This window comes from Phyllopteryx taeniolatus, chromosome 12 (genome assembly GCF_024500385.1).
Source record: "Phyllopteryx taeniolatus isolate TA_2022b chromosome 12, UOR_Ptae_1.2, whole genome shotgun sequence".
Classification (NCBI taxonomy): domain Eukaryota; kingdom Metazoa; phylum Chordata; class Actinopteri; order Syngnathiformes; family Syngnathidae; genus Phyllopteryx; species Phyllopteryx taeniolatus.
The window spans coordinates 12291859-12312110 of record NC_084513.1 but is presented as its reverse complement, the minus strand read 5'-3'; the positions used below and the strand labels follow the sequence as shown (position 1 = coordinate 12312110).

The 20252-nt window shown below is 39.5% G+C and overlaps 1 protein-coding gene across 3 annotated transcripts in view; it reads right to left on the bottom strand.

The window, feature by feature from the left end:
- Positions 1-3036: 3036 nt before the first annotated feature.
- scn1laa (sodium channel, voltage-gated, type I-like, alpha) overlaps positions 3037-20252 on the bottom strand; it is a 39805-nt gene continuing 22589 nt past the window's right edge. For 2 of the 3 annotated variants that reach the window (XM_061792397.1, XM_061792395.1), the window contains 15 exons: positions 19838-19958; positions 19513-19751; positions 19256-19429; positions 18822-19178; positions 18174-18656; positions 12123-12249; positions 11890-12044; positions 11560-11733; positions 9738-9860; positions 9152-9427; positions 9008-9064; positions 8755-8892; positions 6713-6817; positions 6358-6628; positions 3037-6261 (listed from right to left, as the gene is read on the bottom strand). In XM_061792397.1, the coding sequence (XP_061648381.1) occupies positions 5114-6261; positions 6358-6628; positions 6713-6817; positions 8755-8892; positions 9008-9064; positions 9152-9427; positions 9738-9860; positions 11560-11733; positions 11890-12044; positions 12123-12249; positions 18174-18656; positions 18822-19178; positions 19256-19429; positions 19513-19751; positions 19838-19958 (3948 nt within the window). In that variant the 3' untranslated portion in view covers positions 3037-5113. The remainder of the gene's footprint in view (positions 6262-6357; positions 6629-6712; positions 6818-8754; positions 8893-9007; positions 9065-9151; positions 9428-9737; positions 9861-11559; positions 11734-11889; positions 12045-12122; positions 12250-18173; positions 18657-18821; positions 19179-19255; positions 19430-19512; positions 19752-19837; positions 19959-20252) is intronic. The other variant, XM_061792396.1, reaches the window with a different exon arrangement.

Sequence of the window (20252 nt, the reverse complement as noted above, 5' to 3'; positions counted from 1 at the left end):
AGAAGTGGCTCAGAAAATGGATGGATCGATGGATAATCCAATATGCCTTAAATCATCATATTGTTACAGTACACAGGTTAAATTAATGTACGTAGCAGGCTTTATATGTAAGTGTTTTTTTTTTAAATGTAATCTAAAGTACAGAGCAAACTGTGATGTTTGTGCGTTATTACCAGTCGAAGCATCTTTGCAATGTTTAACTGTGGAATTATATTTCCATCCAGCCATTATGTAACGTCATGCATTGACTGATAAGCTGTTGGTTTGCAGCGTTGATTCAATAGTGGGAGCAGCATGTATCCAGCATGGACGGTACAACTGTTCCAGGAGAGACCTTTCCAGGCCGTGTCAGATATTATTTAGCCACTAACTGTGGCACAAAATCATTAACTCTCTGCAGCACACATCAATGGAAGCGTAAATCACATTGCTGTCGAGGTGAGGCAGCTGTCTGTATCCTGTAGCGCACAATGTAATTCACAGACATGATTCAATCTTGTCGCAAGCCTTTCAAGAGAAGTATATATTGTCAATCATATAAGCAAATTAGCATTAACTGTGGAGAGAGAAGTTACATGATTGAGGTGTTGTCAATCGCAAAAAGTAATAAATATTGCATGGACTGCTGCACTTAGAAAGAATGCTTCTGAAAACCTTTTAGAGGAAAGACTGTGGAATATGCATGCCCTGGGTTATACTACCGTAGCATTCTAATGGCCCTCTCCATTGTGGTTTCTATGAGCCATTATTGATCAAGTCATACTTGAGTCCTACTCAGTGATGCAGGCCTTTGCTAATGAATGCTTTCGTTTTTCTTTTTTCAACTTGTCGTATGATTGGTGCAGACCGTCTTTGCATCCAGGTGCCAATTATCTCATGATATGTCCGTATTTAAAACTGGACAAGGGCCTGCTTGTGACTTTTTTTTGAGGGAGTGGTTCAATTGAAACTGCAATTTAGTGGTTGAGAGAGAGAGAGCATGTGTGTCACTTGGACATAGGGGAGGTTAGGAGGAACTCACCACAACCTAATCTAATGGAATCGTCTTCCCATTTTAGGCAAATAGAATTAGAGCTCTTATGGGTTGCATTCTCAGATTGCTCTCTGTTTTTTTTACTCTGCTTCTCCTTCCAAGATCCAAAGCCAAATTGACCTTCTTTCTCTCAGTTCCAAAATTTCACCATATCGCAGTCCAACACAGGATAGTTGGCACTTGGCAGGTGGCTCCTGAGCTAGTCAGCAAAATCAGTTGTATACTTGTGTGTTATTTACTTCCTGGGGGGTGTGGGGGTGTCAAATTTTGTGTGATTACATCTTTGGAAGTGCCCTTTAAAAATATAAAATAAAGCGGCTGGGTTCAGCTACTCAGGCAACGATAACAATCCTGTGTGAGACAGGACAGTTGATACAATTAATAATTGGTCACCATCCTTTTGTTTACTGTACTCAGGGTTTAGCTGTAAAAAAAGGATTTTTGACTGGAATCAATATTTTGACTGTTATTAATAATTAATAAAATACTTAACCCATTTATGACCCGAATTGTTTCCGGCAGAAACCACAGAGCACACTCACAAACCAGACTAGAGCTCATTCAAGAGAGATTAGCTGAAACATAATACACATTAGATTCAAGTATGAAAAATATGTCAGAAATGTAATCAATTTGAAAATAAAGTGACGCCTCTTGATGGTTAACATGGTCCATAGCTGGAGTGTTGTAGACACAGATAATTGTTATTTTTTTATGAAGAATACAAATATCGACTGTTGTTTTATAGAGCTTATTTCATTAATAAGGGAAATAGTAATTAAGCGCACATGAAAGAAAAAGTAGATTACTGCATGTTACACTTAGTCTTTAAATTATTTTTATTTTTATGATCAAGTACAATGATTGCTTGAGATACGAGTGACCTGCACTGTAACTTTTTTTTTACATTTTTTTACAGTTCTTCTACTGTTTTCAACTTTACAGTATGTTACTGTGATTGCTGGTTTCATTAAATTCGTGTTTTACTGTATTTTCTTTCTTTACAGTAAAATACTGGCAACAGGTTTGCCGGCATTTTATTATTTTACAGTTCACTATTTTGTCATGATCTGTGTTTTTGTTTACTTTGTTTTCATTAGATTTAGTTTGTCTCATGTTTCGTCAAGTTTTCCTGTGACGTTCATGTCTTGTTTGCTTGTTTGGTTTTTGTCTCCACTTGTTCTCGTCAGCCCTCTACTTTGTGTCAACCAATCAGTGCCCTCCAGCCACTCGTGTCTTGTCCAGGTGTTCACCGTCATTCGGCTGATTGTTATTATTATTATTAATTATTCTTTTTTATTATTTTTGCTTTGATTTGCGAGCGCTAATTTGAGATCCAAGCACTGTATGCTGGCAGTGAACTCAAGTCAACTCCATAATAAGCAGCTGTTAGGCAAATATTGAACAATTCATCAAAAAAGAGGCTTCAAGCTGTTTAATGCCACTCCTAGTTGAAAGTAGTAGTCGAAGAAGCACTATCCTTCTTAGTTTGTGTCTCCATGACCGCATTACAGTATATTCCCTCCTGGTGGTAAAGGTGGGCACACCAGAAGGGGCAGCACAATGAATTGCATTCTAGCAATAATCATCATGATACATACACTCTTTAAATCTTTACATTATATGTAATTAAGTTAATACTCATAAAGTACAATATCATAGTGCTATTTTTCCTGTTAAAACAACAAACATATATTTTTTTGTTTGTTTATTTGGAAGGGCTCGAAGGGGTTAATTGCATTTCCATTCTTTTCAATGGGAACAGATGATTTGAGATACGATTTGAGATAGAAGTGTAGTCACAGAACCAATTGAACTCATATCTCAAGGCACCACTTGTATTTTTTTTTAAAACAAATGTTCTTTAATATCACTGTCTTCCATTAAAAAAACATGTATCTCCAAGTGCAAGTTTATTTTTTATCTGAAAAATGTACACACAAAGGTGACTTCATAGATAAAATAATTTGTGTTGGACGAGAAAACAAAAGTATTAGGCATACTTGAGGTACATGTCGTCTTTATTCTTTTGGCTTTTCACTGAAATGGGTTATAGCAGTGTCTTGCATGCAATATATTTATACACTACAAGCATTATGCATATTAATGATGGGAGATATTAGAGTCTGTTTAATCAAATCCTTTTGTCATCATGATCAAAACAATGTATGTATTGGATGTTTTAATTACATGCAAAACATTCACATTCATGTAATGATGCTCTCATAACATGGAACAGTAGATGTAGTTTGCTATATGGAAACAACCATCCCAATGACAAAAATGCCCCAGTAAAATGTAAACACAAGTAGGAAACTACTTAAGAGCAATGTCACATTGAATTTGTGGTGACTTGTCCATGTACAATCATTAAGAACTATTCTTGCGTACCTCTAATTTTGATATTAATCATGATAACGATTGCGAGGTAAAACAAAAACAAGTTTAAATGTGTCCTTGAAAAAGTAGTGACCTTTTATGTAACTTTAGAATTTTTAACTTCTGCTGGCTGTTCAAATATCGGACTACCTCGATAAAACTGAGCATTTGTTTTATGTCAGAAGTAACCAATATTATGACGAGTCCACAACTTTATACTAATTAAATAATACAGTGGTTGATTATCATCTACAACAACTAAGACATGAAGGAGGAGGTGTCTTATGCTTTTGTGTATGAAACACTTTTCAGTAGTGACTAGTGACACCGCCGCCCAACTAAGACAATACTGTATTACTGATAATCTGTCTGCCCGGAGTATATTCTTAGCACTTTCATGATACAAGTTCTATGTAATCAGCTTTATGGAAAATGGTACACTGAGTAACACACAGTGACCTGAGGTAACCGCAATGATGATGCAACAATAATGAATGTGCAAAGTTTTACTGGCCCAGTGTGACTGATCGGACACTTGTCAGGTCAGCGTGGACTTGTTTCAACATTCGCTTAAGGCAGTGCTTCCCAACCACTGAGATCATCAGGTGTGCCACAGGAAATTATCCAATTTGACTTAGTTGGTCTGAAAATTACTTACTGCGAATAATGTATCTTTGTCCATCTTTCTATGCCAGCTACTTATGCATACAGGCAGAACAATTAAATGCTCTTCCACTTGATGACAGAAGGCAATTTTTGTTTAGCAGTTTGTCATGAGATTTTTTCCAGTGTAAAATATTTGCCTTGACTCAATAAATGTTGGGAATGACTGGCTTGAGGAGATGTTTCCTGTTATCACGGACACTACAGTGTAACATCCAAAGTTAAGTGCCAATAGTCGTACAACTTGCAAATGCTAAAGTAAACAGTTTATTATTCACTTCCCTTAAAGCTTGTATCACAAATGTTACTTAAAAATATACAATTAATACAGAATCCCATTGTATTATATTGTATGGAAATTGTTGACTTGGAAGTCAACCAACATGACAGAATGGATTATCATCAACTTTGGAGGTTCCACTGTATTTATAAAAAAACAGCCATGTCATGATTTGCTTTGCATCACGAAGCAAGCAGCTGATGAAAATATGCTCCACACCAAATGCTCTTGCATGCATAATTCTGGGAAAAAAAATTGTGAATCCACATTGGCTGTCTGACATTGTCCGTTGGATTTTTCAAGTATTCTAGACACAGCTAGCGTAACAGCAATTCTGTTCCCCCTGAACAAACCACAGATTTCTAAAGTTTGAAAAAAAAGTGTGAGAAAAGGCAATCGATGGATTCTACAAGAAATTACATCCTGACAGTGCTTTTAAAATAAGTAGGCAAAACAATTGATCAGTCGGTGATAGTTATAATCCAAGACACTGTAAAGCAAAGCTAGCTGCAATAAAAAGTAAAGCTTGAACTAGTTTTCGAACACTTGTGAAATGTTGCCCATCCCCTTCAAACAGTCTCGCTCTTAGAAAATGGTTTCACTGCTGAATGAGCCGCTTTACCCTTTTAGGCACCAACCTTTAGGCTCATGAGCTCAAGTCAGCTTGGCATCGATATCCACACTATGAGAAGGAGTCTAATGCCATTGTAAACATTTTGTCATTACGTACAATGTATTTGAGGCATCTCCGACATTTTTTATGAATCATGCTCAGTGCCGTCTTTGCCTGTGACATCCAGTTCAGCATTGTCATTTTCAGACGGTTGATAGGTTGAAGGCTCCTTTATATCTGAACCAGAAACTTCATTGAGTTTGTCCCTGACTGGATCTTCTTTGTCAACTGGCTTTTCGTCATTTGGAATCTCATCTTTGGCTTCTGCAAATGTTTTGTCAGCAGCCTGTCTCCTCAAATGCTCTCTGAAAGCTCTCTGGATGATCACGGCTGATGTGTCCTCCTGCCTGCGGCGAAGGGTGGTCGTGATGGGTTCGTATGACATTTTGGAAGGATTGGAAGCCATGAATCTCTCCTCCATTTGCGCCCTTAGCATGTCCATCTCTCCACCCTCGCCAAGAACCCGTTTAGTAAAAGCAAAGAGGATGTCCAGGCAGTGAATGCGTTCGCCACTCACCATGGGAAGATCCATAGAGATTAGTTCGATCCTGTTCGGCTGGGCTATGCGTAATGGTGGGTCCAAGGCATCAGCAAACTCAGACAGCTTGTTGTACTCCATAAACTGGGTTGCACTTGGATCAAACCTTTCCCAAACCTCATAAAACATTTCAAAATCATCCTCACTTAGTGGGTCAGCGCTCTCCTCTGTGGCCACACCAAAGTTTTCCAGGATAACTGCAATGTACATATTTATCACAATAAGGAAGCAGATGATGATGTAGCTCACAAAGAAGGCGATGCCAACAGAAGGAGATCCACAGTCTCCTTTGACAGCGCTGCCAGGATGCTCCATGGTACTGTCACAGTCGTCTTCATATTTGTTGAGAATGGGAGCTAATAGGACGTCCCACCCAGCTGAGGTGGTGATCTGAAACAGGCAGATCATGCTGTTGCCAAACGTCTCAAAATTGAAAAGGTCGTCAATGCCTGATTCCTTTTTCACATAAGCAAAGTTTGACATGGCGAAGATGGCATAGATAAACATCACCAAAAAAAGCAAGAGACCAATGTTGAACAAGGCAGGAAGTGACATCATCAAGGCAAACAAGAGGGTGCGGATTCCTTTGGCACTTTTAATAAGGCGGAGCACGCGTCCGATTCGAGCCAGTCGGATGACTCTGAACAAAGTTGGTGACACAAAATATTTCTCAATCAGCTCTGAGAGAGACATACCTAAAGAAGGAAGAAAATATTTGTTAGTCAAGTACAAAATCCTATTCACTAATTAGGATTCACTGGAACGCCCCAGTAAAGGCAAATGAATCGTACCAATAATTGAGAGAACGACGACAATGAAATCGAACACATTCCAACCATTAGTGAAAAAGTACTGGCGGAGTGCGATCATCTTCAACAAACACTCGCCCGTGAAGACGCAAATGAAGACCCCGTTGATCCAGCTGAGAATGTCTTTCTTTTTATCTGACTGGTCATCAGTTTCCACCATCATAGCAACCATGTTAAGCCATATAAGAACCATGATCACAACATCAAATGCTTGCTTTGTGGTGATGTCAAATATGTATGCTTGAATCTTGTTCTGAAATGGAAGATGCAAGAATGTAATTAAGGTGATAATGAATACAAAGTTTTAGAATGTAGATTAGATTTTAAAGCTACAAACCGATGGTCTGGGAATAGGTTTTTGTGGCTTCTTTGAGCCCAGCTTTTTCATGGCATTATAGTATTTCTTCTGTTCCTCAGTCATGAAGATGTCTTGACCTCCAAAGTATAGAGCGGATGCGAGCAATGTTAAATAACTGCAAAGCGACTATTTACTGAGCTAAATAAAAATACCTGATTTCTGTGGAAATACATTGAAACCTCATAAGTCAAACATCCCAGCAGACATACAACCCCAATTCCAATGAACTTGGGACGTTGTGTTAAACATTAATAAAAACAGAATACAATGATTTTCAAATCATGTTCAACCTATATTTAATTGAATACACTACAAAGACAAGATATTTAATGGTCAAACTGATAAACTTTGTTGCTTTTAGCAAATAATCATTAATTTTATGGCTGCAACACGTTCCAAAAAAGCTGGGACAAGGTCATGATTACCACTGTGTTACATCACCTTTTCTTTTAACAACATTCAATAAACGTTTGTGAACTGAGGACACTAATTGTTGAAGCTTTGTTGGTGGAATTCTTTCCCATTCTTGCTTGATGTACAGCTTCAGCTGTTCAACAGTCCGGAGTCTCCGTTATCGTATTTTACGCTTCACAATGCGCCACACATTTTCAATGGGAGACAGGTCTGGACTGCAGGCAGGCCAGTCTAATACCCGCACTCTTTTACTACGAAGCCATACTGTTGTAACATGTCCAGAATGTGGTTTGGCATTGTCTTGCTGAAATAAGCAGGGGCGTCCATGAAAAAGAAGTTGCTTGGATGGCAGCATATGTTTCTCCAAAACCTGTATGTACCTTTCAGCATTAATGGTGCCTTCACAGATGTGTAAGTTACCCATGCCATTGTCACTAACATAGCCCCATACAATCACAGATGCTGTCTTTTGACAGTCCGGCTGGTTCTTTTCCTCTGGCCCGGAGGAGACGACATCCACAATTTCCAAAAACAGTTTGAAATGTGGACTCGTCGGACCACAGAACACTTTTCCACTTTGCCTCAGTCCATCTGAGATGAGCTCGGGCCCAGAGAAGCCGGCGGCATTTCTGGGTGTTGTTGATAAATGGCTTTTGCTTTGCATAGTAGAGTTTCAAGTTGCACTTACGCATGTAGCGCCGAACTGTATTTACTGACATTGATTTTCTGAAGTGTTCCTGAGCCCATGTGGTGATATCCTTTACACATTGATGTTGGTTTTTGATGCAGTGCCGCCTGAGGGATCGAAGGTCACGGGCATACAATGTTGGTTTTTGGCCTTGCCACTTACATGCAGGGATTTCTCCAGATTCTCTGAACCTTTTGATGATATTATGGACCGTAGATGATGATGAAATCCCTAAATTCCTTGCAATTGTACGTTGAGGAACATTGTCTTAAAACTGTTTGACTATTTTCTCTCGCCCCATCTTTGAGCAATTCAGGGAAGCTCCTTTTATACCCAATCATGGCACCCACCTGTTCCCAATTAGCCTGTTCACCTGTGGGATGTTCCAAACAGGTGTTTGATGAGCATTCCACAACTTTCTCAGTCTTTTTTGCCACCTGTCCCAGCTTTTTTGGAACGTGTTGCAGCCATAAAATTCTAAGTTAATGATTATTTGCTAAAAACAATAAAGTTTATCAGTTTGAACACTAAATAGCTGGTCTTTGTAGTGTATTCAATTAAATATAGGTCGAAGATGATTTGCAAATCATTGTATTCTGTTTTTATTTATGTTAAAACAATGTCCCAACTTCATTGGAATTGGGGTTGTACTATGCGGAGATTGACCAGAAAGGTCTTGAGGCAAATAGTGGTCACGCCAGATATTGACTGGTTTTCTGACACATCTCCTCCCCTGTACACACCAATCATTAAAGCTGTGGCCTTTTATTGTGGCCAGCCTAAAGCACACCTGTGCAATAAGTGTGTTGCACTGCATGAGGCAAATGGTAGTCAGGCCAAATGAAATTGGTTTGACCTAAGAGGTTACACTGTAAGTCAAAATCATATACACTACTGGGTTAAAATACTAATAACTTATCTTTCTCTTTTGCTGGTTGAAATTGTCAATTATGACACCAATGAAGAGATTGAGTGTGAAGAAGGCTCCAAATATGATGAAAACAACAAAATACAGATACATCTTCAGGTTGATCTCATATGCTGGCTGTTCTTCATTCTAGAATAGTACAACACAGAAGCATTCATGATCATTTGTTTCTGGTCCATATATAGAAAAAAGAAACTGAATCCTATGCTGTGTACATTGTAAAAGCCAAACTAAATGTTATCACCTTGCTTGGCGAGTCTACCGCAGCATACATTATGTCCATCCAGCCCTTGAAGGTAGCCTGTGTATATGTTCCAAATTATCTATTAAAATTAGTCATCATATTTAGAAGCTCATTTAGTCAGATGCTGATGTAACTGTAACTCACCACTTGCAGCAGTGCAAGGTAACCCAGTCCAACATTGTCAAAGTTGATTTTAATATTCTTCCAACGAGCAGCGTCCTTCCCTAAGGCCAAACATCGTGTCATGTTCTGCACTTCAGTGGGCAAGAAAGGCTCATCTGAGATTCTGTTGACACAGCGATAGTACTTTCCCGCAAATAAGTTCACGCCCATGATGCTGAAGATGAGCCAGAAGATGAGGCACACCAACAGTACATTGAAGATGGAAGGAATCGCCCCCAGCAGAGCATTGACAACCACCTGTAGAACACCAAACCAAAAACAAATATAATCAATCAAATGGCAGAATACATGTAGCTCTGTTCATTGCGCAAAAAGGATACACTGAGTTCAGGTTATCAGGGATAATTTTATCACAGTTGAAGGTAGTTGAAACCTAGGTGTGTTAAGACTAGTATCAATGGTAATCTTTTCTCAAATCAACAGTAAAAACAGTTTGCGGTGAATTGGTCATATGCATCTGCTCTCCAGGTCTTGCAAATGGACTAGTAACGTAGCAGGTGACAATGATGTATGACATGGAGCTGATGAGAGTTTCCAAAAGACTCACCCTCATGCCCTCGAACCTCGAAAGGGCTCTCAGGGGCCTCAAAGCTCGCAGGGTTCTCAGAGATTTGATGGCCCCAAGTTCAGCAAATCCCAAAGCGTTGGCTGTCAGACTGACCAGTGAAACCTGGAACGCAAACACACAACAAAAATATGCTTGCAGTCCTGTCATTGGCTGAATAGACACATGCATTTCAGACATTTGATCATGACCTTTGCTAATGAGGATATATTTCATTGCATTGTTTATTTGTTAGTCAGCAGGGTTTCCTTAAAGTGAATTAGCTATTTGTTTGAAGCTAATTGCTGACAACGTGTAATGACTGAGAACTATGTAGTACTCAATCGTGGAACATTAGCGTTAAACATTTTTTATGCCATTTCAGTTATCCAGATTTTCTGGGCGTGGCTTAAACGGTGCTCAGTGACACACTTCTGCGTCAGACATGAGTCCCCCCTACCCCACTGTATAAGATTTTGAGCACCTTTGTTTGCATCAGTGTTTATCTGGCACAATTGCGATTTATTATTACTCGGCCCAACCCTGCTAACACGCGAGCTAGCTGGTGGCTAGTGCGCCTCATCACGACATGGAAAGCCCCGCAATGATCCGGTGGGATATATTCCAGATACTGGAAGCTTTAAGAGGATATATTTTCATGGCTCAAGAAAAATTGTTGCTATGGGCAAAGGAAGATGCATACTTTACATTTTTGTCGTGGAGTTGTTTAAATGTGGGTCTAGGAGTTAAATTCTTTCACTTTTGTCAACACTATAAAATGTTCCAGACATACAGTAATTCCTTAGTCAGTAATACATCTTAAATCAAAATGCGTAGCCGTATATAATGCACCAAGTACACCGTAGAGATTATTCAAAAAAGCAATCAGGAATAAGAGTTTATCCATGAGAAAATGTCAAACCTTCATCAACATTAGAAAGAAGATATACTGTAATTTTTGACACGCGTTGTAATCTGAAGTATCATACGTACTGCTATAAACAAACACAAATTGAATGCCAAAAATCTGAGGAGGACAGACAACTTTTAATGTATCACCCAGGTTCCTTATTAATTTTAATGAAAAGAAACCAGAAGTGATGGTGTTTGGTCCCAGTGGCCCTTGGAAAGTCCCCCGCATATGACTTGGGCTTCTTGACACAATAGTGAAACAACAGTCGTGAACATTGTTTTTAAATTGAACAGTGATTTTAAATTGAACCAACACATTGGTGCAGTGGTCCAGCGTTTTTCTTTAAAAATTATTATTATTTTTTTTACCTTAGGCAGCTGGCAAAGGTGAGGCCCCTTTTTGCACAACAGCAATTTTAAACAGCGATTCATGCCTTTACCACATCTTGCCTGAATTACCGTAATGCACTTTATTTTGGAGTCAGCCAGCCCTGTCTCAAATATCCTCAGTTGACTCAAAATGCTACTGCTCGCCTCGTAACTAAAACTTATAAGAGGGAGCACATAACTCTGATTCTGGCCTCTCTTCACTGGCTGACTGTGCACTTTAGATATAATTTTAGCATTCTTTTTTTAAATCTTTAAATACTCCAGTCCTATGCTCCTGCTCGGTCTCTCAGGTCAGCTGACCAGCTACTATTGGAGGTACTGAGGTCTAAGAGAAAGATCAGAGGGGATAGAGCTTTTTCTGTTGCTGGTCCCACAATTTGTCATTCCCAACAAAATATGTCAAGCCCCATCTGGGAAATCTTCCGTGAAAGCAAATCGGTCCAATGATGGGGCTAAAATCCTGTAGTCTTATCCAGGCATAAGTATTGGTGTTCTAACAGTTCTTCAAGATAGATCAACTTACAGCAACAATGAGGAAGTCAAGCCAACACCAAGCATTTGTGAAATACTTGGCATAGCCATAGGCCACCCACTTCAGTAACATCTCCAAGATGAAGATGTAGGTGAACATTTTGTCTGCATACTCCAACATTGCTTTAATGTTCTTACGGGTTTCAATGTAGACATCTTCAAAAGCCTGGTTTGAAATAAAACAGTAAATATGTTTACATACAGTATTTCAGCAATAATCAAATCTGTTGCGGTCCTTTACAGAAATGTTTATTCTTAACATGTCACTCACTATTGCATTTGCACATGGTCATTACAGCCATACAGTAAGAAAGTAACTTACTAATGCACCACTACTAAGCAGGATCATAAAGATTATGAAGCTCTCAAACCAGTTGTGCTCCACTATTCTGAAACAGGTCTTTCTGATAGTCCACCATATTTTCCACCAGCCCACCTCAACATTTACTTGGCAACACTGGAACCTCTGTACACAGCCTGATCAGGAACAAAGGACAAGCACTTCTTAAATTGACCGCAAAGATCAGTCGTGGTTGTGTTTGGACTGATACTCACTGTTAGGAAAGCAGGCGTCAGGTTCCATAGATTCCTCTAATTCAAAGTCTAGAGAGTCTCCATCTTTGTCCCCGATGTCTACTGTGCTGCCCTCAGAGGTGCTGAGCTGGCCATCGTCATCGACAGTCTAAATGGATGAATCCAAACAAGCATCTGACATGAGACTAACATAGAACAGAAGCATGATAAATGGCAGGTGTTGATATAAGCAAGACATCTCAGTCTGCCAACCTAATACTTCCCCTTTGAATAAAATGTTAAAAACACAAAAGAACATACAAAACAGTCACATTTTCATTGGTAAATAATTTACATAAACACAAAGTCTGACAATTTGTATTTGGTAGAATATTTCTCTCTCGTAACAGTGCTAGAAAGCCCGTTTATTTAACTTTAAATTATGTCCCTATCTTGTATTTTTAATGAATATGTCAATTATTGCCCACAAATGTTTTGGTGAACTGAGGTAAGCAATGCTGGCAGGCCTTTTTACAAATTGAGACTATTTTTTATGTTTTCAATTCTTTGGAGTACAAATAGAGTGCTACCTTGACTTACAAATTTTATTTGTTCTGTGACCAAGCTCATAACTCAATTTAGTTGTAGCCTATATGAAATAAATTTTCCCCATTGATATGAATTGAGTAACTGATGGTGTAGTGTACATTAATGTCACTGCCTGACATCGGTACAGGCAGTGTGGCTTCAGTTCTCACTCAGTGACAGTGTGAAGGTTAGTGCGACTGGTTTTCTGTTTCTATAAGTGCCCTGCGACTAACTGATGACCAGTCCAGGGTGTAGTTCACCTTTTGTCCAAAGTCAGCTAGGATATGCTGCAGCACCCTGCGACCCTGAACAGGATAATTGGCATTGAAATGGATGGATGGATGAAATGAATTGAAATGCCATTAATATGTTCCATTAAGTACTTTAAAGTGTTTTCATTTTTTCCCCTCAAATACATTAAATATGTTTGAAGTTAAGTGATGAAAATGAAGATATAGTGTTAAAACAGTTTTTCATCATCTCAGGATTTTTGGTTTGCTAAACGGGGGTGCGCTGACACAACCAGGGAACATCATGGGTCGGTCCTCCACTGCTATGTAAGTCCCGAGCACCGTCTGTGGCTGTTCACTGCAATTGCAAGTTACTTAGTAATAGCTTAGCTTGGCCGATTTCTACCACTACATCGTGCAGTTAGCCATCAAGCTATGCCTACCACCTGAAAAATGCACCTTCCCTGACGTGTTATGTGTTATTTGGGCCACGGTGTCTCTGTTTTGGTGACCCATGCGGGGCTCAAGCAGCGAGCCGACGGCGAGTTGGACAACTCAATTGTGAATTGGCCTGCTACTAGCCATTAACCGCAAGTGGGCTGATGGACCGGCGTTGGGTCCATCCAATACTCCAAAGGATGGCTCCATGTGCCGCATGTAGAGCCACATAACAGAGAAACTCATGGAAAGTTAACGGTTTATTCCATTCGCTAGCCCACGTGCTAAGGAGCTCACTCGACCGCGGCAGGCATCCTGTACGCGCCTCGCTCGGTGGTGGTGTGTGTGAGTCTCCTCATAACAGACGGGAACATTAGCTATTTCTTAGAAGGACACATTATTCAGCCAGTAGCTGACTACAGACACTTGAGCACATGGCGTACGAGCAAACGTATTTGAGTGACAGGTGAAGGTGAGTTGTGGCCTACAGTAGCTCCTTGCGAGCGTTCTCATTTTGTATTTGTGTGTTTGAGGGTCCCATTCAATAAATGGCTGAAAGTGTATGGGTGACTATAGCTCTGGGGCACCTGTAAGTCAACGTATCACTATATCTTGGGGTTATTGTTGGGATGGGTGTTGCTCTGATTCTGTGGAGATTAAACAGTTTCAAGCATTTTGCATGGCACTGTCATGTATTGTCACATTTTAAGAAATCCACATATTACGACAAAATTGAAATTGAATTACAATGTTAAATATTACATTTCATAGTTGGTGTTTGAGCTGGTATTTTATACTGTCCCTTAGAATATTTTTTTCCCATGTTATTTTTTTAACTGAGTTTTGAAAAAAAACAACAACACTAATTTGAATTTAATTTAATTGATTTTTGCTGCTTGCTACCAACACTGAAACACCTTTAGGAGGCTGTGGGACACCACAGAATGTGCTTACAGTAAACATAAGCATATATAAATCATTAAAAATGTATGCTGAAGACCCAGGCAAACTACACTATCTTTGCAAAAGTATGTAGACACACTTCCTAATCAATCCAATAATCAATCAGAAGTTGGACAAGACATCTTATTTCCCCCTGAATATTAATGATTCATATTGCCAAGACCTTTTGGACAGCTTCATGCTTGTGGAGAAGTTTGTGCAAACCTTTTGGGAAAAGCCCTTTTCTTTTAAAGCAGGCCATCCCCAGTCCACAAAGCAAGAGCTATAAAGACATGCACGGAACCCAGACCTCAAGCCCATCCTTTGGGTTGAACAAGAATAAAGATTGTGATCCAGGCCCTTTCTCAGTCCCAACAATTCTAAAATCCCACGGACACACTGCAAAATTTAGTGGAAAGAACAAAGGAAACTGGCATACTGCAAAGCAGCAACTAAATTTAACAAACTTTCCACTTCTGTAGTTGTAATAGCCAGATGTCCCAGTAGTTTTGTCTGTACAGTGTAAAAACATGACAGTGCAGTTTTACACCATGCTAAACTACAATCACAATAATAAACGTAGATTTAATACTTTATAAAAGTAAGCTTTATCATCTCTGTAAAGGCAGGCTTTTTAAACTAATATCAAAATCAAATCTAATCATGGTCATAATGTTAGCGTATGTATCCAAGCAGAGTTGCCCTCTCCCAGCCTTTGCACAGGGTGTGTCTGCTAAGAGTTAGAGGATGAGAACAGCCTGAAAGGTTTCCTGGTAAATACTGGAGGAGGCCTCGGATATACTGGGACTGGCTAATGCTGTGTGGGGAATGATGTAAACATGTAACTGGGATATGCTCTGAGCACTAAAGTTAATGTGTTTGTGCTGTCAATTAAGCTTTAAATATACCACTCTAAATCTTTCAGTTATTTGTGATGAATTTGTGCAAAAATTAAGAGCAAGCAATTATTGTTTTACTACATTATATGAAATATAAAACTCACCTTTGAAAGTATTAAAACAGCAGACATTTGAAGAAACATAAGTTAAGTTAAATATTTAAAAGAATAAAAATGAACAGTATCGGTGAAGACACAAACATTGGAGGGCAATTAAGTTAAGAGAAAGTCCAGTCGGCTAAAAGGTTTTTTGTGTGATTATATCTCCATTATGAGTGTAATGTACAGTAAAGTGCTCTTGCAAGCCTTCTTCCTAAACATTATTGTGGAATGCACATATTTTAGGGTAACGTGTTAAACAAGGGTGGAGTGTTTCCTCTGCAATGTAAGCTTTGCCTCAAAACAAGACAAACTGGTCCTTTAGACCTGAATGGTGCATGATGTATTATGTGCTCTGGAATTTTTGCTGTCTATATGGGCACTCATTGTGAATTCAGAGATTTGTTTCTAAATACATTATAAATTTTTGACGATAATTGCTGAAAAAAGGCTGACAACTTTGTAGTACTCAATTGTGGAGATTTAGCGCTAAACAGTTTTTCATGATGTCAGATTTCCAGATTTTATGGGGGAGTGGCTAAAACGGGGCGCAGTGACGCACTTGGGCCCCGGCATGAGTCGCCCCTCCTGCCTTTGTTCACATCAGCGGTTATCCAGCGCAATTGTGATGCGCAGTTAGCTAGCTAGCTATGCCTACACCCCGAAAATGCATCTTCACTTTGGATAGTCCATTGGTTTTTATAGGACTATTATCTCGCTACCACAAAATCTATTACTTTCATGGAATTGGTGCAGCAATAACATCCTAAGATAAAGAAAACTACTATACTCTTGTTTTCAGTGCTCAATTAGTCCATACCCTACGTTGGTACAGTTCAGCTTGGCCATGATCTGAAAATATAAACTCTGGCTAGACAATGCCATGCATTGTGTATGGTTGTGATAGCTACATTTATGTAAATAATGTGACATCATACCAGAAGGACACAGTTACCTGCTAATGAATTCAACAATAAAATTGAACATAATGCCACGAATTGCTGATTGCTGACAGTATCTGTAGACAAGAAAAAAAAAAGGCTTGGAATTCTAGTGCCATTGAAGCCCATGGTGTTTTCTATTTTTTTTGTTCTCTTCCGATTAACTAGCTCCATCTGACCACAAAAGCCAAATGTTTTCTCATGCAGTAGTTCATTCGGCTCTTTATGATTTGGATCTGGTAAACCCTGCTAATGCTTGTGTTTCGTCCCTGCCGGATATGTAGGTTGCTGTGTAAGCTACCTCCACAGTGTGGCATCATCTCATATAATTTAATCCATGATAAATCGGAAGAAAACAGACCCTTCTATGTTGACTAATCAACAGTACCCCGTCATACCGCTGTGATTCAAAAAACTAAAAGTGGGATTGTTTGGGTTGGATTTTGGGACCCTTTACACCAGAGATCTCAAACTCAATTTATTCGGAGGCCACTGGGTGTGTCTGGGTTGTTTATTCCACAAAACGTGTTTCAAGAATTCAAAAAAAAAAAAGTATGGTACAACTAATCCAATCTTCTCAATCTTTATTATCAACAGTTCAGAATATGATCGTGACCCTCTATCATCTCCCTGTTATTTTGCATACTCATCAGCATGTTTAGTTGAGTAATGACGTCTGATGCTGTATTTCTTTAGCGCTTTAGTTGTGCATATAAGACGTTTGGGGTATAGTGGGCTTTCACTTGTGTAGCGCTTTTCTACCTTCAAGGTACTCAAAGAACTTTAACACTTCAGTATCTTGTGCAAGGATACTTGGACATGGTCACAGGGGCCGAGGATCGAATAAACAATCTTTGGGTTGGGAGAAGACCACTATCACTTGAGTCATGCCACCAGTGCACCTGTACTCAACAAAAAAAAAACATTCCGTCTCCCGTATTTCCTGAAATTGGCTGTGCTCGTCACCAACCGTTCTCTTTACGGCAGGTTTGAGAAAGACATGACGGGGACTAGCTGAAAGGATACATTTTCCTTCCACTTGGTATCACTTCGGAATTACATTTCAACCAAGTGACTAACATTGCTAATTCACTTTGCCTAACTGTCAACAAACACTGCCGAAAGCAACCATGAACCTGAGCTATGGTAGATTATAAATCATTAAAAAAAAAAAAAAAAAAACGCACAGACCGCACTAACGCTACACTTTGATCTCAAGTAGAGGGCTTTAAAATATCATCCTCAATTGGCCCCTGGGCTGTGATATTACTCACAAAAGTTTGGGGATATTGGGCTTGGATGAATCTAAAATGAACTATAACCTTAACAGGTGAACTTAATTTGACCTTCTCTAAATGTACTGTTTGTACAACTTGCTGTTCTCTAATAAGGAGCTGAATGGCAAAGTTCACAATGGGTGATGGACCCATTAATGGACTTTTCCTGGTTCAATTAGAATTGGCGTTTAAACAAGTTTCTTCATTATGCCGTTCACATCTTGACATCATAAGACCAAGACGACATCTAACTATTGATCAACCGTACCTCGCCATCAAACAGGACATTCTCAGAGCGCAGTGGCCACTGAGCTTAGAGTGTCAACAGGTTGCAGCAGAGAGACTGGAAGAGTCACAGACAGGCATAGTAGTGGACATCCTAGAAACTGTATCGGTCGGCTTGTGGATCAAACATTTGTTGTTCATTTTGATGTTCAGCTCCTTGTTAGAGAACAGCAAGTTGAGCAAAAAGTACACAAACATTGAACACTTAGGATGTGTACATTCAAAAGTTTAGAGATGGTCAAATTAAGTCAAGTCAATGATATTTATACAGTGCCATTTCACAACAGATGTTAAGGTAACACATTGAGCAGGTCAAGAACCACACTCCTCATACAAAAAAATATTTGGCACTCAAGGATCATAAACTCAGACAGAAATTTTAAGAGCATCCTTACCACACGGCATTCCACTGCGTCGGATGAGACACTGCTGAAGTCCTCTGTGTTGAGGTTTTCAAAGTCGGACTCCCCCAGTGCAATAGGAACATTGACAGTCAGACTGGGGTTGTTGATGAAAGACATTATGGAATCATCAGTCTTGCTGCACACAATGTACTTGTCCCCACTTTTGTCCACTCCAGTCACATCTCCATTTCCGTTCCTCGGTAGCTCTTTAATGGTATGGTTAGGGATACCGTTGGGTTCTGAACCTTTGTAGAAATCCTCAAGGGATGATTTATCCTCTCCCTGTATTTGCGAGTTGCTCTGTAGACAGAGACTGTTACAGGTGCTCTGAAGCAGGGATTTAACAAAGGCGATGCCATTGTGTATCCGTGCAATGGCGATCTGCAAATTGTTTGTGTCGCTGTCGTCCTCAGTGGCAGCGAGGTTGTCTGCACTGAATGAACTCAGTAGCAAAGCCAAGAACAGGTTCAGCACCTATCAAAGCATAATAAGACCAATGAGATCAAAGTCTGAATAATGTAAGACTGCAATAACTTTACATAGAGTAAGTGTTATTGTAAAAATCTATTGACTGCATAAATTAGCTTGATCTATAGATTTGGATGACTCATGAATTGACCACAAGAGATGGAAATGTACCACAAGGTTTCCAATAACCATGACCATCATGTAGACAATGATGCACATGGTTGGTCCAGCCACCTCCATGCAGTCCCACATGGTCTCTATCCACTCTCCACAAAGCACTCGGAACACAATGAGGAATGAATGGAAAAAGTCACTCATATGCCAGCGGGGCAGTTTGCAGTTTCTGGAGATTTTACACACACAATCCTTGTAGCTTTTCCCAAACAGCTGCATGCCCACTACAGCAAAGATGAAGACGATAATGGCCAGCACCAGTGTCAGGTTGCCCAAAGCTCCCACAGAGTTACCAATTATTTTGATCAGGGTGTTGAGAGTAGGCCAAGACTTGGCCAACTTGAATACTCGCAGCTGTGAAAAGAAAAAGACAATGATAGAAAAACAATCTACAACTTCTTTCAGTGAATGTTTTGCATGTTGAAACTTACCAATCTAAATGATCTCAAGACTGACATTCCAACAACATTGGACAAACACAGCTCCATTAAGCTTAAACTGACAATTATTCCATCAAAAATATTCCATCCCTCCTGAAAGTAATAGTATGGATCCATAGCAATGATTTTGAAGACCATTTCAGCCGTGAAGATGCCAGTGAATACCTTGAAAGAAACAGAAATACCTTATTTTCATAAACATGGTAACTAAATTGTTAATGAACATACTTATATGTTCCTTAACTCACCATGTTGCCAACACTTAGTGTCCTGGAGAAATCCTTAGTCATTGGGTAATGCTCCATGGCCATGAATAAGGTGTTGAGTACAATGCAGATAGTGATGGTTAAATCCGTAAATGGATCCATCACAATTAGTTTGACCACCTTCTTTATCTTAAGCCAGACTGGACAACATTGCCAGATAAGGAAAGTGTTTGCAAAACTGTACCAGCAGGGAGGACACTTCTGCCTCGATTCCTCAAGCTCTGTTGTAAATAAAAGCTAGGTTTGGCGTTTTTCAACATCTAAAATATGAAAACCCAACACAAATATTGCAGCATCCAAAACTTACCTTCCATTGTGCTGGTTATGACACTTGCTACGCTGTGAGTTCTGTCCCTGGCCTCTGGGTCCTCAGGAAAGTCGATACATTCCTGGTTTGTTCCGCCTTCGGTGTTGGTGGTGTCAGCCTGCTGGGAGAAACACTTCTGTAAATACTGAGTGAGTCAAGGATTATCATATGACGTGATAGTATCTGTATTTAGTCCAAAAGCAAATACTGTATCACTTTTTCCATCGCTGGACGATCCTTACAGTTCAGTTCAGTTTGCCCTGATCAAGGGTATTTGGGGGATGGTATATGAATGGGTACTGAAAGTGGGTCAGTTTGGGTCAGATATTCTGGAACCCTTTACAATAGAAATTCAATAAATGAACTGAATTGAACTGAAGAAACATGGTGTTCTATCATCTGATTTCATCTCTTA